Genomic DNA, 12,304 nt, shown 5'->3' on the forward strand with positions numbered 1-12,304 from the left:
AGGGAAACCCTGTAATCCCAAACTGAAGCATTAATCTTGGTTGTTGAAATGGGGTTGGGTTTGCTGAGCATCTATTCTATACAGTAAATGTGGAACACAAAGGGTTGTTAACAAATTGATTCACAAACCACACGTGCTGGTGCCTGAGGCAGCCAAAATGGAATACTATGGAAAACCTATCTACATTTTAAGAAACACAAATAGAAATTAAAGACAGCTTTAGTGGCTTTTTGTTTATCACTTAATACTTAGCAACTTTGATTTTAACTGGGGCTTAGCTCATGGTGAGAGAAAAACTGAAAATAACAAGTGCCAGTTACAGGATTAGGAATCCAGAATCGCCTTTGGCTTTCTAAATTATGGGAGCTTTGCTTCGCCCAAGGCTTCCTGTTTCCAAATGAGCCACATGTCAGTATATTCATTAAATTTTTATTAATTTCAGTTTCCTAAAAGAGAAACAACATATACTCTGATGCTAAAATCCAGAAAGCGTAAAGGATTTTTTTTTTTAACTATTGAAATTACAGTGTCTGATATGGAGGATGTAAATTACTCAGCTTTCTGCTTCTTAAGCCAAACAGTGTCTTTAGTGTGAAATTTAACTGTAAAAACTACTTGTGATGTCAACAGATTGTAGACACTTACACTATTAATAAAATGGACCTGGATCTGAGAACTTTTTCTTTAAAGGGAGTGTGAAGCTGCTGTTCTGTTTGCATCTGGGTGTTTCTTTTAACTTTAGTTTTCATCTTTATATTATCACTGATTTGAAAACAATTTTTATTTTACTAATGAAGCATAATCAAGTGCAACCTAAGTGTAACTAAATCCATTTCAATATATAGCTGAGTTATTGTTAGCTAGGTTTTATCACTGACTTTAGTATTTTTTAAATCAATGTTACATTCCTAGGAAGTGGTTAGGGTCCTTTGAACATGAAGCATTCCCCGTTGGGACCTTGGAAGATCCTCAAAGAATGAGCACTCTGCTGCTCTTCTAACTATTATTTCTTAACAAACCCAAGAAGGGGCCACCGATGAATGGAGCACTCATGCCAAAGAACCATCACAGAATTGAGTAGCTTTAGTTTTGGAAATGAGTTTTGGAAATGAGACGTTTTCTTTGTTGGTTCTCAAGATTATGTTATACTTTTTTTTCCCCACAAGGAAAAAGAGTAATACTTTAAGTATCAGTAGGAACATCTTCCAGAGGCTAAACTTCCAAATCTAAGGGAGAAAGAAAAAAATGGGGGAAAAGAAAGCACTCCAGTGTGGATTTCTAAGTAGCATATATACTAGTTTTTAAGGCATCTTATTGTCAGCAGTGTTTTTTATGAACAACATGAGCTCCCCATGAACTGTGGTGTTTAACCCTTCAAGCAGCAGTCTTGTTCACATATCCAAAAGGACACAAAATGCGTATACTGGTAAACAGTTTTTATAAATATCTCTTGAGCTGCTTAAAAGAATATCCCCAAAAGATCACAGTGCCTTATTGGGACTTTTTTTTTCCATGAAATAGCCATTATTTAAAATGAGTCGGAGAGGATAAGTCTTTAAAAGACAGCAATTGTGTAGCAGTTCACCATTATTCCTCTTCAAGAACATGTCAGGAATTAGGCAGTTGTATGTAGAAACACTGACAACTTCCACGGTGTCGGTCTGGATCACCTGTTCTAGCATATTTACCTAATTGTATGGCGGACCTGTGCTCCCACATACATCTGTTCAGTTGATGGGATTTACGTGTGTTTTCAGTACATTTTAATTTCTACTGCCCCAACTTAGTAGCCCTAAAATGTGGCTTGGTGGGTGTGACATACTTAGTCCTGAAGACCCAATACGTGCTTTTTGATGTTTCCTTACACAGCCCCCTGAGGAGCAAGCCTGTGTGTGTGTGTGTGTGTGTGTGTGTGTGTGTGTGTGTGTGTGTGTGTGTGGGGGGGAGGTGGTCCTCTTTTTTATGTTGTGTGTTGGTCCTTTTTTTGTGCGATGGTGCCTTCACAATAATGAATATTTCTTTCTGGACAATGATAAGTCTTATGAGAAATATGTGTAGGTTATATTTCTTAATTTTTGCCCTTTTTGCTAGCCTGTGAAATTTTTTGGCTCTGATGCAACTTGACTTGAATAATATCTTATCCTGAGTCTTCCTCCAAGGCAGTACATATTCCTGCCAGTACTGTAGTAATCTTTTGGGAACTACATGTGGATAAGCACTTGTACGAAGTATGTAAGCCATTATGCTGCTGTAACTAATGCATACAAACAATTTGTCTCTTTATGTTTATAGTCTAAAAGTGGATATATAGTGGGAAGAGAAATTCCTGAGAGATTCCAGCATAGCTTTGTCAATTTAGACTGAGCCATACTGTTTTCCACAAGGGCTCCACACATACTCTATATACTGTGCTTTCAGTGTATGTTTGCATTCTTCTTTTATTGCTTTTCCTAGACTGTACTGTTCTATAAGCAAATGCCCATGTGTGATTTTTGAGATGTGCTGGGAAAAAATAAAACAATACCAAAACCACTCATCGTTATGGGAATTGCTGCTTATTTTATGTTGATTCCATTTAACTTTTGTTGACAGCATCATGCAATGTTCAGAATGAATAGGTTACAGCCTGTACCCATGAGTAGCCACCCCAGTAGTGAAGTACATGTGCACAGATGCTGATTTTGTCCCTGCCTATGGCTCCCGCACTAGAGGGAAGGTTGTAGCTGCCTAGACTCGGGAGTAACAGAATTGGACCCATTGAACCCAGTTTTACTTGATATATTTCAATAGTCACTTGCCACAGTAAGATTTTTAGTTCTTATTATTTAGTTTAAAAAAAGCAATTTTCTACCTGGCTTATATAAACTCAAGACTAAATGAACCTTAGAAATCATCTTTTTTCCCCCAAACAAAATTGCTATCTCACCTTTCCCATCCCTCAGGCCATAAACAGGTAACCAATCTTCTGAACATTTGTTGTGACCAAATGGGAATATGTTGTCATTCCCGGAATCCTCTTCCAACTGTTGAAGTTTTCAGGTATTCAGAAGTTTCTGGTTTACTAGGCTGAAATCTGTCTCTTGCTTCCATTAGTTACCCTAATCTGTCATCAAAAAGAATTCTCCAATTGCTCTGCTGAAGGAAGGGCAGCTCTTCGGGTATTTAAAGACAGCTCGTGTTCCCCCAGGTCTCCCGCCAACATTTGCTCCTGTCTGTCCCAGGTCCTTCACCGTCCTAATCTCTCTGTATATGTCACTATTTGATATTCTTGAAGTGTCTAGGCCTGAATGTTCCAGAGTAATTCCAATGATTTCCTTACTCTAGTCACTACTAAATGCGTTTTGGGTGGGCACAGCACTGTCATCTCACACTGAACTTGAATTTAACAGGACTTGTCTTTTCTTCATGTGCCATTTTGTCCGCATGCCCTTGAAGGCTGTTTTTTTTTTTTTTTAAGCTTCATTACTTATATTTATCCTCACTAAAACGTGTATTGTACTGGTTTTAGTCCTGGATTTTAGAATCTTGATTCTTTTGTGTCCCATTAAGCTTTGGGTCATCTGTAGACTTGAGACAGGTACTGTTTGCCTGAATTCTCATCCAGGGAATGGCAGCTGTCCGTAGTGCCAGCAAGGCCTGCCCAGTGACACGTTTATGGAAAAGCATCCAGGGTTCAGGCAGCTACATTTCCATTTGATGTGCTGTTGTGCACCTCATACTTGTACATTCTGTCCACAAATAGGCTTTTTCCCCAGTGAATCAACATGTATGCCAAACATTAAACATACAGTTACATTACTGGATTTAACACTGTCAGGGGCCAGACTGAAATTGTTTAATGAAGTCTGTGTCACCCTATTAGAAAAACAAGTGAGGTCTTACTGCTCTCATGTTTACTTTTGTCTATGTTTGCCCTTAGGGGCATTTCCCTTTCAATACACTCATAATTCCCATTGTATGATGTTGATCTGTTGCTTGGGCTTAGAACTGGCTGATGGGCAAACTCTGAACTTGACATTCTTACATGGTTCTGTCACATCATTTATACCTCATTGTGCCAACCTGAGAAGATAATCTTTTTAAAAATGACTGAAATTTGTCACTGTAGAGCTAGCAGTAAAGTAGCTTAAGGAGATGGTGAAGTTCTCAAGTTGAAGAACACAGTGGAAACTTCTGTTCTGGAAAGTTTGTGTATGCTCTCTGTTTTTCTACCATCCACAAGTCGCTTTTCCTATTTGGGCCTAATTCTTTTGTAAAATGAAAATCTCTGAGGTCCCTTCTCAGTCTCAGTGATTCTGATTGAGTCTGTATTTTTGCTAAACACTCCCCTAGAACTGATTGTTGGATTAACAATTTGCTTTTTAGTTCACCTTAGGCACTTAACCCTATACAAGAGGTAATGATGGTTTTCACAATCCTGTAAAATAACTGTCTCATCCCTTTTTACTGGTGAAGTAAGAGGTTTAGCAAGGCCACATTACACCCACTCTTGGTAGCTGGGCAGTGGCATTGCTACGATACGGAGCCAGGCCTGACTGAATCCAGTGCTTCTCTGCGGGCTGCGGCACTGCTCTCGACTGCTCATGCTGTGTAGTCACTCTATACAGGATTTCTGCTTTTTAAAGTAGATGACTAGTCACTGCCCTCTGCAAAAGGCACAAGGAAATAAACAACCTCTCCTCCTGACTATGGAGTGGAAGCTGCTGTCTTCATGAATATATATCACAGAAATACCCAGGAAGCCTTTTGTCTCGGATGCTCTTTCTCTGTAAATGTTTAATCCATCAATGCCTTTATGAAACTCATAAAAGGAAGTGCTTTATTGGATGGACTTAATAAATTTGCATTTTATAACTTTAATATTATATTCATTTGAGCTGCACTTAAAAGTGTAAGAATATCCTGTTACTGTAAGTTATACATCTCCTTATAGAGAGTCTGGGAATTGAAAGAACTGTTTAAGATTAAAGAAATGTTTTATTCTAATGTAGATCCAATCTAGTCTTTGGGAAAATCACAGTTCCTTAAAATTGCTAATTTAAGAATAAAGTTTGCTGCTGAAGTCTTTGAGCTACATTAGGGAAACCAAAAAGTTGAGTATAATAGCTAGATTGAAAATGTAAGTTTAGAATCTGGTGGTTACTGTAATGATAATTCTGTGGTTGGATGACCAAGAATCCCGATAAGTGAATACAAAAAAACCCAAATGTCACTTCAACAATGTTAGGTCAACAAGGGATAAGAGGCAATCAGTGAATGATGGATAATGAGGTGCAAGTCACAGTATTGCTAGGAGGCTACTTCTGTGACAGAGAATACCCTCAGCAAAGCAAACCTCCCAGGTATTTTCCTGTCACCCTTAGTTACTCAGAAAAAGACAGACTAAGGAACCTAAGATAAAAACTCGTATTAGAACATGCTGAGGTTCACCTGAAATGAAAAAGTTTGCTTTGGTGATGTTATTCTTTAAAATCATGTCATTTGGGTGGCCACACCCTCCTTAGCTGGACAGACTTCCAGCACTGCTGACCCTCTGCTTGCCAGTGTGGAAACGAGCCCAAGAAAGGATTATAGATCGGGCAGAGGAGTCAGAAAGTCCTTCCTTAAAGTCTCCCCTCCAAGCCACTTACACTTCTTATTTTACATTTTTTGGTAAGCTTATTTGTGCATCTATCCAGTAGCCTTCTACAAACACGTTACATAATTTAACCTCAGGTCAAATCTATCCCTAAAAATTCTGTTGGAATAGATTCCATCTGAGGTGCTCTTCTTAGGTCTAAGAGGCCAGACATATATGTTCCTATATAGCCCCTCTGGGAGGGATGGTCATTTCCTATGCTTATGGCTGCCTCATTGCCTGATGACCCACCTCCCACTCACATCATTTTCCCATTTCCGGTTGTCCAAGGATGGGTCAGGGTTAGCCACCGTACACCTGACTTTTGAAAAAAGCATTAGTGTGAACATCCATGCCACAGCTGAGGCCAAATTTAAAAAGGGGCTGTCATGAGGAATATGAATCCTTTGGCAGGCGTGTCATGTCACTGATCAATGACGTCTGCTTGGTGGTTCTGCACAGAAAAGTCAAGTTCTTGCTCATGTCTGAGAAAATGAAAATAACTACTTGTGTACAAACACATGCTTATATTCTGAACATGTGTGGAGTTGGGGAGGTTGACTAGTATTATGAAATATTGGATTTAATATTTGATCCCTTTAAAATAGTCGTACGGTATGCAGATATGAAGAAATCTTAAAGGAGTAAAAGCTTTAGAAATACAGGAAAATCTGTGTGTGTGTGTGTGTGTGAAGAAAAGTGCTTTTAGCACTGAATACATAAATGTCCTAAGAGCATAGAACAAAGCTTTTCATCAGAGCTTTGGGAATGAAAGCCTTCATTCAAATGGTAAAATATAGAGTCATTGTAAAGTCATTAGCTTGTTAGTATCAATAAGCAGAGCTGAGTCCTTTGAAGGCAAGTTTTTAAAAAGCATATCCTTAAAGGAAAATAATTGCCTGGGGAATTAGGAGTGCCCTCACCATCTCAGTCCCCTCCAGTAGGCGTGGTTCTTGAGTTTTTGCTGTCACTAGGTAGCAATCTATCAATCCTGGTGGGTGCCTCTCTGGAGAACCTCAGTAAAAAAGGGGACAAATGCCATGATTGACCTTTATTCCTTTACTCAGTGGTAGGAGCAGTCAGGATTTCCTGATGCATTACTCACCAGGAAACCCCAACTGCCAGCGGCAAGGGGTTAAAACCTGTTCTGAAAAGCTTTTTATGTTCTGAAAAGTAAATTACACATAGATGCAAACCACAAACACACAGCACCTGGGTAAATAAAGTGTGGCTGAATAAAGGCCGGGCTATTTGCAAAAGGGAATCTGGAAAACATTTGCTTTTGGGTGGTTAACTGACTTACACTTTATCCTTTTTTTTTCCCTTAAGAAAAAAAGTTCAGAGGAAATGTGCAAAATAAAATCAGAATTTTAACATGGTTGTTGAAAATAAGATTTCAGTTCATTAACGTCCCAACTCTTAAGGGGCGATGAAATCAAGAGGGGCACAGAGCTACTGCACAAAGAAGCAACAACACTTTCAGTACAAAAGTTGTTAAAAAACATTTCCCAGAGGTAGAATTGTGCAATGCTATGCACTGAAGTGGTTATTAAATATTGATTGTCCTCCATATATGGGGTCAAACATAAATAGTAAATGGTATCAAGATTAAAAATGCTATGAATTCAAGACCATTGGACTTCATAATAAGCCAAAATTTCTGATAGATCTAATAGAATTTGAGCACCCAGCAGGTCATGTTACAGAGGATTTATGCTGAGGACACTTCCTCTGGGTACCTATGTGGATAAGTGACTTCTCCTTAAAGGAAAAACAAATCTCTTTATGGTAGGGGTTCACTGACTTTTGGTAGAAAACTATCAGTAGGTCAAAAACTCTGAAAGTCAGCAATTTCATATAATTCAACCTAATACTCTTGTTTTTTTTCTAAGCAAGGTCAAGTTGGGATTGACCAATTTATGTAGAGAAAAGGGGTAGGGAAACAAATAGTAAAGACCTTGTATGGTACAGAAAATAAAACACCTAAGCAGGCTGAGTGTTCTCATTGGGAGGATTGTGGACACGGAACTAGCAGATTGTGAATCTGCCAGATGAAAGTTTCAGAATTGAACTTTTCATCTGTGATGGAGGTAGGAGAGAAGTTTGGTGGGGTCATAGGAATAGTGTAGATTTTTTTCCTGCATTACATGTCCTAATGTCTAGCATTAACATGTCCTAAGTAGGAAATACAAAGGTAGGAATTAGAACTGAATTTTCAGGGTACCTCTACTAGGAGTCACTGTGAGATATGAGAGCAGAGTTAGGAAAAACAGTGACAGTACTGTATTTGCCATGTATGATACACTCTTGTGTATAATGCGCACCCATGTTTTTGGCTCCAACTGTCAGAAAAAAAAATCTTTCATTTTAATTTTAAAATTCAATTATTTATTTATTTATATTTAGAAACAAAACCAATTATTGTATTCCAGTGTATTATTTTGCATATGGACACGTGCATAAATAAAAGAATTAAAACACATTTACATATCTATTAGTACTACCCATGCATAATGTGCATCCTTATTTTTCCATCAAAAATTTGAGAAAAAAGTGTACATTATACATGCCAAGATGTGGTATATTTATCTTGTTCATATATTCAATTAACAAATGGAATAAAAGAAAACCATGCCCTATAACATACCTCCATAATTCTGTTAAGAGCACAAGATTTCCACCGAATCTTGCACACTTAAAAAATAACCTAAATAATTGTTACCTAAAACATTACACCTATGTTGAAAAACCCTGGCAAAACATCCTAAAATGCTATGTAAAATGTATGCATTACAAATCAATATGAGGATAAATGGTGAGAGCACATACCCCTAAAATTATTATTTAAAGGCTAGAAAGTCTTTAATCAATGAGTTCTAGGCTTGACAGTGCTAAATTTTGGAAAATGTAATTCTTGCACAGGGCACTCACAAAACACAGCAAAACAGAAATGATAAGGAGAGGGAACATAGGCACTACAAGATCTAATAGATAGTGTCCCCATTCAGTTTTGAATTTTTCATTTATGTAGGTGTCAAAATTCTTACATTTCACTTACTGAAGTTTGTAAAAATAGGTTAATCAAATTATTTTTATTTTAAAGTGTACAAAGTCTAAAATTAAACAAAGATGCCAACAGGTAAATACAAATAAAAGAGTATATTAAGATATAAGCCATTATCAGACATAACTACATATTCCATCCTATGATCTCATAAATCAAAGCTTTTAACTGTCTGGATTCATATGTGACTGTATTCTTTCCAGTATGAATTTTTTCTTCCTCCAGGGGTTGTTCAATAATGGCAGGTACATTCCTGCCATAAAGTTCACAGTGTTCCAGAAACTGGATGCATTCTTGAATAACGCTGTCACGAAGCATGATTGTGTGTTTTGACATGTTTTCTAATAAGGACAGGAAGCATCTTTTGGCATAATACCAGGTATCAGTTCCCAGTTTTTTATTGTAAGGTTCCAAGCTTTTGATAACTCGAGAAATCCCAAAGTCATAATTTCCTTTGGCACAGTAAAGGGTCCCTATCACCAAATTCACAATGCAGAGGTGGTAGGTTTTCTTCTCTGGGTCATCATAGGACAGCTGGTCTTCCTCCTTTTCAATCTTCCTCATCAACTCCTCGGCTTCTTCATTCTGACTTGTCATAATGTAGGAAACACAGAGGTTAGCCAGTACAATAGCACTGACACTCAGGATGTTGTCATAATGCTTCTTGACTATGGGCTCATAAAACCCGATGGCTTCTTTGTATTTGTTTTCCTGCATGAACAGAACATGGGCCACATTCAGCTTCCACACATCATGGTCATTGCAGAATTCCACGGATTTGCGAAAGATCTTTTCCACCACTGGATAATTTTCGAGGTTCCAGTAGATTTTTGCCTGGGCCATCAACACGGGAATATACTTCTCCAGGACGTCATCATATTCATTCACTGCCTTTTTGACAGCTTCATCATCTCTATTGTGTCTGGCTTCCTGTACTTGTATGGTGAGTTTCCGTAGCTGCTCAGTCAGCACTCCTGCTAGCCCGTCAAGCCTAACGAAAGCCTCTTCAGGAGCTGTCTGGCAAGTGATCACGGCATCCAAGAAGTCGTAGAGATAGGGTGTGAGGAGCTTGAAAGTCAAGTGGGCATTCTCCGCCAGGACATCTGCGGCCAGGTCAAAATACTCATACTTACAGTACAGCAGCAACAGGTTGCCAAAGGTCTCTGGGGGGAAGGGGTTCTGTTGGAGCAAAAACTGTAGCTTTTCAAACCCTTCCGTAGGTCTGGCATCCATGTTCATTAGTGCCTGGTTGTGCAGGGTCACAGGGTCTAACTCTTCCTCTGCCCTGGGTGGCATGTCAGTGAGGGCTTCCTGGGCGGCCTCGTAGTTTTTCAGTTGGTATTCTATGGCTGCCTTGAGGTTGAAGGCTTCCACCAGAGCAGTCTGGTGAAGGACTAACGTGTTGCCAACACTGCGAACATCAATGCCCTCGGTGGTCATGCCCACTCCTAGCTCCGGGTGCTGGTGGATGCCACGCTCAACAATGTCAGCAATATGCTTCAGCGCTGGGGCATACTGTCGATTGCTATAGTAGGCCAAAGCCAGGTTGTAGGAAAGGTCAGGCTGGTAGCCCGAGGCCTGCAGGGCTGCAAAGAACTTGGAACATGCAGCTTGGTACTGTCCCTCTTTGTAGAGCAAGCAACCCAGGTTGACCTGGCCATCTGACTCGTTCTCACCCCCACTGTCTTCTCCCCCTTCCCCACTCAGTAGCTGCTCCACCAGGCTCCTGGCCCCGGGAAGATCGCCCTCGCTGTACTTGATGGCAGCCTGCAGGCGAAGGACCCGGCTGTGGTAGGCGGGGTTGTCCAAGAGGAGGAAGGCGACCCGGGTGGCTTCCGGATAAAGGCAGGCCTTGTACAGGGCCTGGGCCTGGTACAGGCGGTACTGCTCCAGCTCCGGGTGCAGCTGGCTCAGCTGCTCGTAGCACTCGGCGGCCAGCGCGAACTCCTGCAGGCGGTAATAGCAATAGCCCAGCAGCGACAGGCCGGCGCGGCTCCTCGGGATCCGCTGGTGCTCTCCTCCCAGCAGCTGCACCGCGTCGGCGTAGCGGGAATCCCGAATGAGCCGGTACACCACCGCGGTGAACTCCCCGTCGGGGATCTGCGTACCACCCAGCCCCGCCATAACTGCCAACGTTGCTGTGCGTCCTTAGTTACCAAGGCAACAAACTAAGCGGAACCGGAAAACAGTAAAGAATTTCCTTTTTTTTTCCCGCTTTCTCAAAATTACTCTAGCGGAAAGACCAGACCAGAATTAGAAAGAGGTCTCTAATGTAGGGGTCTCCATATCTGGTCTGACTCACTCCGAGAGTCCAGGAGTGAGATCGTCGTTAAGTCTGCGAAGGGAAGGGAACCCCTCCAAGTACTTCAAAGACGGAAGAAACTCCACCTCCCGGCATGCCGCGGTTCGCTTGCGCCGGCGCTGGGAACGTGTTTGCGCTGCATGCTGGGAGACGTAGTTTCTGCGGGACCGCTCTTCCGCTTTCCGGAGTTGAGGCTTGGCTTACTTTGAGTTCCTGTTGTTGGCACGGGGGAAGAAGGATTACGTTTTGAAGTTCATTGCGTTTTTGAGCCTTATATACGGTGCCATAGCATCGTATGGTTCCCTGCCGTTTTAGTGAAAGAATCGTGAATGGAGAAAGCTGAATGTCAATTTGGTTTCTCCCTGAATTATATAGGTTCTGTTTCCGGGTTATCCTGAGGACACAGTTTCTATGAACAGAAAAGTTGCAGTAACTAGAAATCCTTATTTTGTAGTTTCCAGACATTAATAACAGGCAGGAATGTTGTGGGTCGTACCTTACTAGGAGAGGATTGGCTGTACTACTTAGTCTCCCGCCCGACTTTTCCCTAACAACGGATGTTACTGAGCACACATTAGAGTTTATCCTGGTCCTACACCCTGCCTTGATGTTCCAAATATCACTACGCAGTAGAAACATTGGAGAATCTATGACCTCGTTGTTGTTTTTTCAAATTTTCACTTTATTTTTATTGTTGATACTATTACAGATGTCCCCGTCTCCCGCCACAACTTTGCCCGTTCTCACGCAGACCCTGTCCCTCCTTCCGTCTGTCCATCACCGCACTATTGTCTCGGCCTGCGAGTTATGCATGTATGTTTTTTTGTCTAGTCCTTTCACTTTCTTAGAGTACCCACCTCCTCCCCAGCTATCAGCCTGTTCAAGTATCCATGCCTCTATTTCTATTTTGTTGGTCATGAAAAAATAACTCACCATCAAAACTATTATTTTTCTATGCACTGTTACTCTTCTAACTCTATAGACATGAGTCATTAGCCAGAGTGTGTGAGTTTGCGTGTGACAGAGATACACAGCCCATACTTGTTAGGGTTTAATAAAATATTTTATTTATTGATTTTTGAGAGAGAGAGACATCAATTTGTTGTTCCACTTATTTATGCATTCATTGGTTGATTCTTGTATGTGCCCTTAACCAGCTATTGAACCTGCAACCTTGGCTTAAGGGGTGGATGCTCTAACTAAGCTATCCAGCCACGGCCTATACTTGTCAAGCTTTAATGTTTTGGGATATCATTAAGATGATAAAAATTGTATTTCTTGCCATGGCCGGGTGGCTCGGTTGGTTGGAGAAGTCGTCTAG

General features: G+C 40.7%; 1 protein-coding gene across 1 annotated transcript; it reads right to left on the bottom strand.

The window, feature by feature from the left end:
- Positions 1-8,138: 8,138 nt before the first annotated feature.
- On the bottom strand, positions 8,139-11,028 carry IFT70B (intraflagellar transport 70B). The gene has a single exon (XM_054562500.1). The coding sequence runs from the start codon at positions 10,803-10,805 to the stop codon at positions 8,808-8,810; it is 1,998 nt and encodes a 665-aa protein (XP_054418475.1). The 5' UTR covers positions 10,806-11,028; the 3' UTR covers positions 8,139-8,807.
- Positions 11,029-12,304: the final 1,276 nt, after the last annotated feature.

This window comes from Pteronotus mesoamericanus, unplaced genomic scaffold (genome assembly GCF_021234165.1).
Source record: "Pteronotus mesoamericanus isolate MK-2021 breed Mesoamerican mustached bat unplaced genomic scaffold, CSHL_Meso_final scaffold_651, whole genome shotgun sequence".
NCBI classification, from domain to species: Eukaryota; Metazoa; Chordata; class Mammalia; order Chiroptera; family Mormoopidae; genus Pteronotus; species Pteronotus mesoamericanus.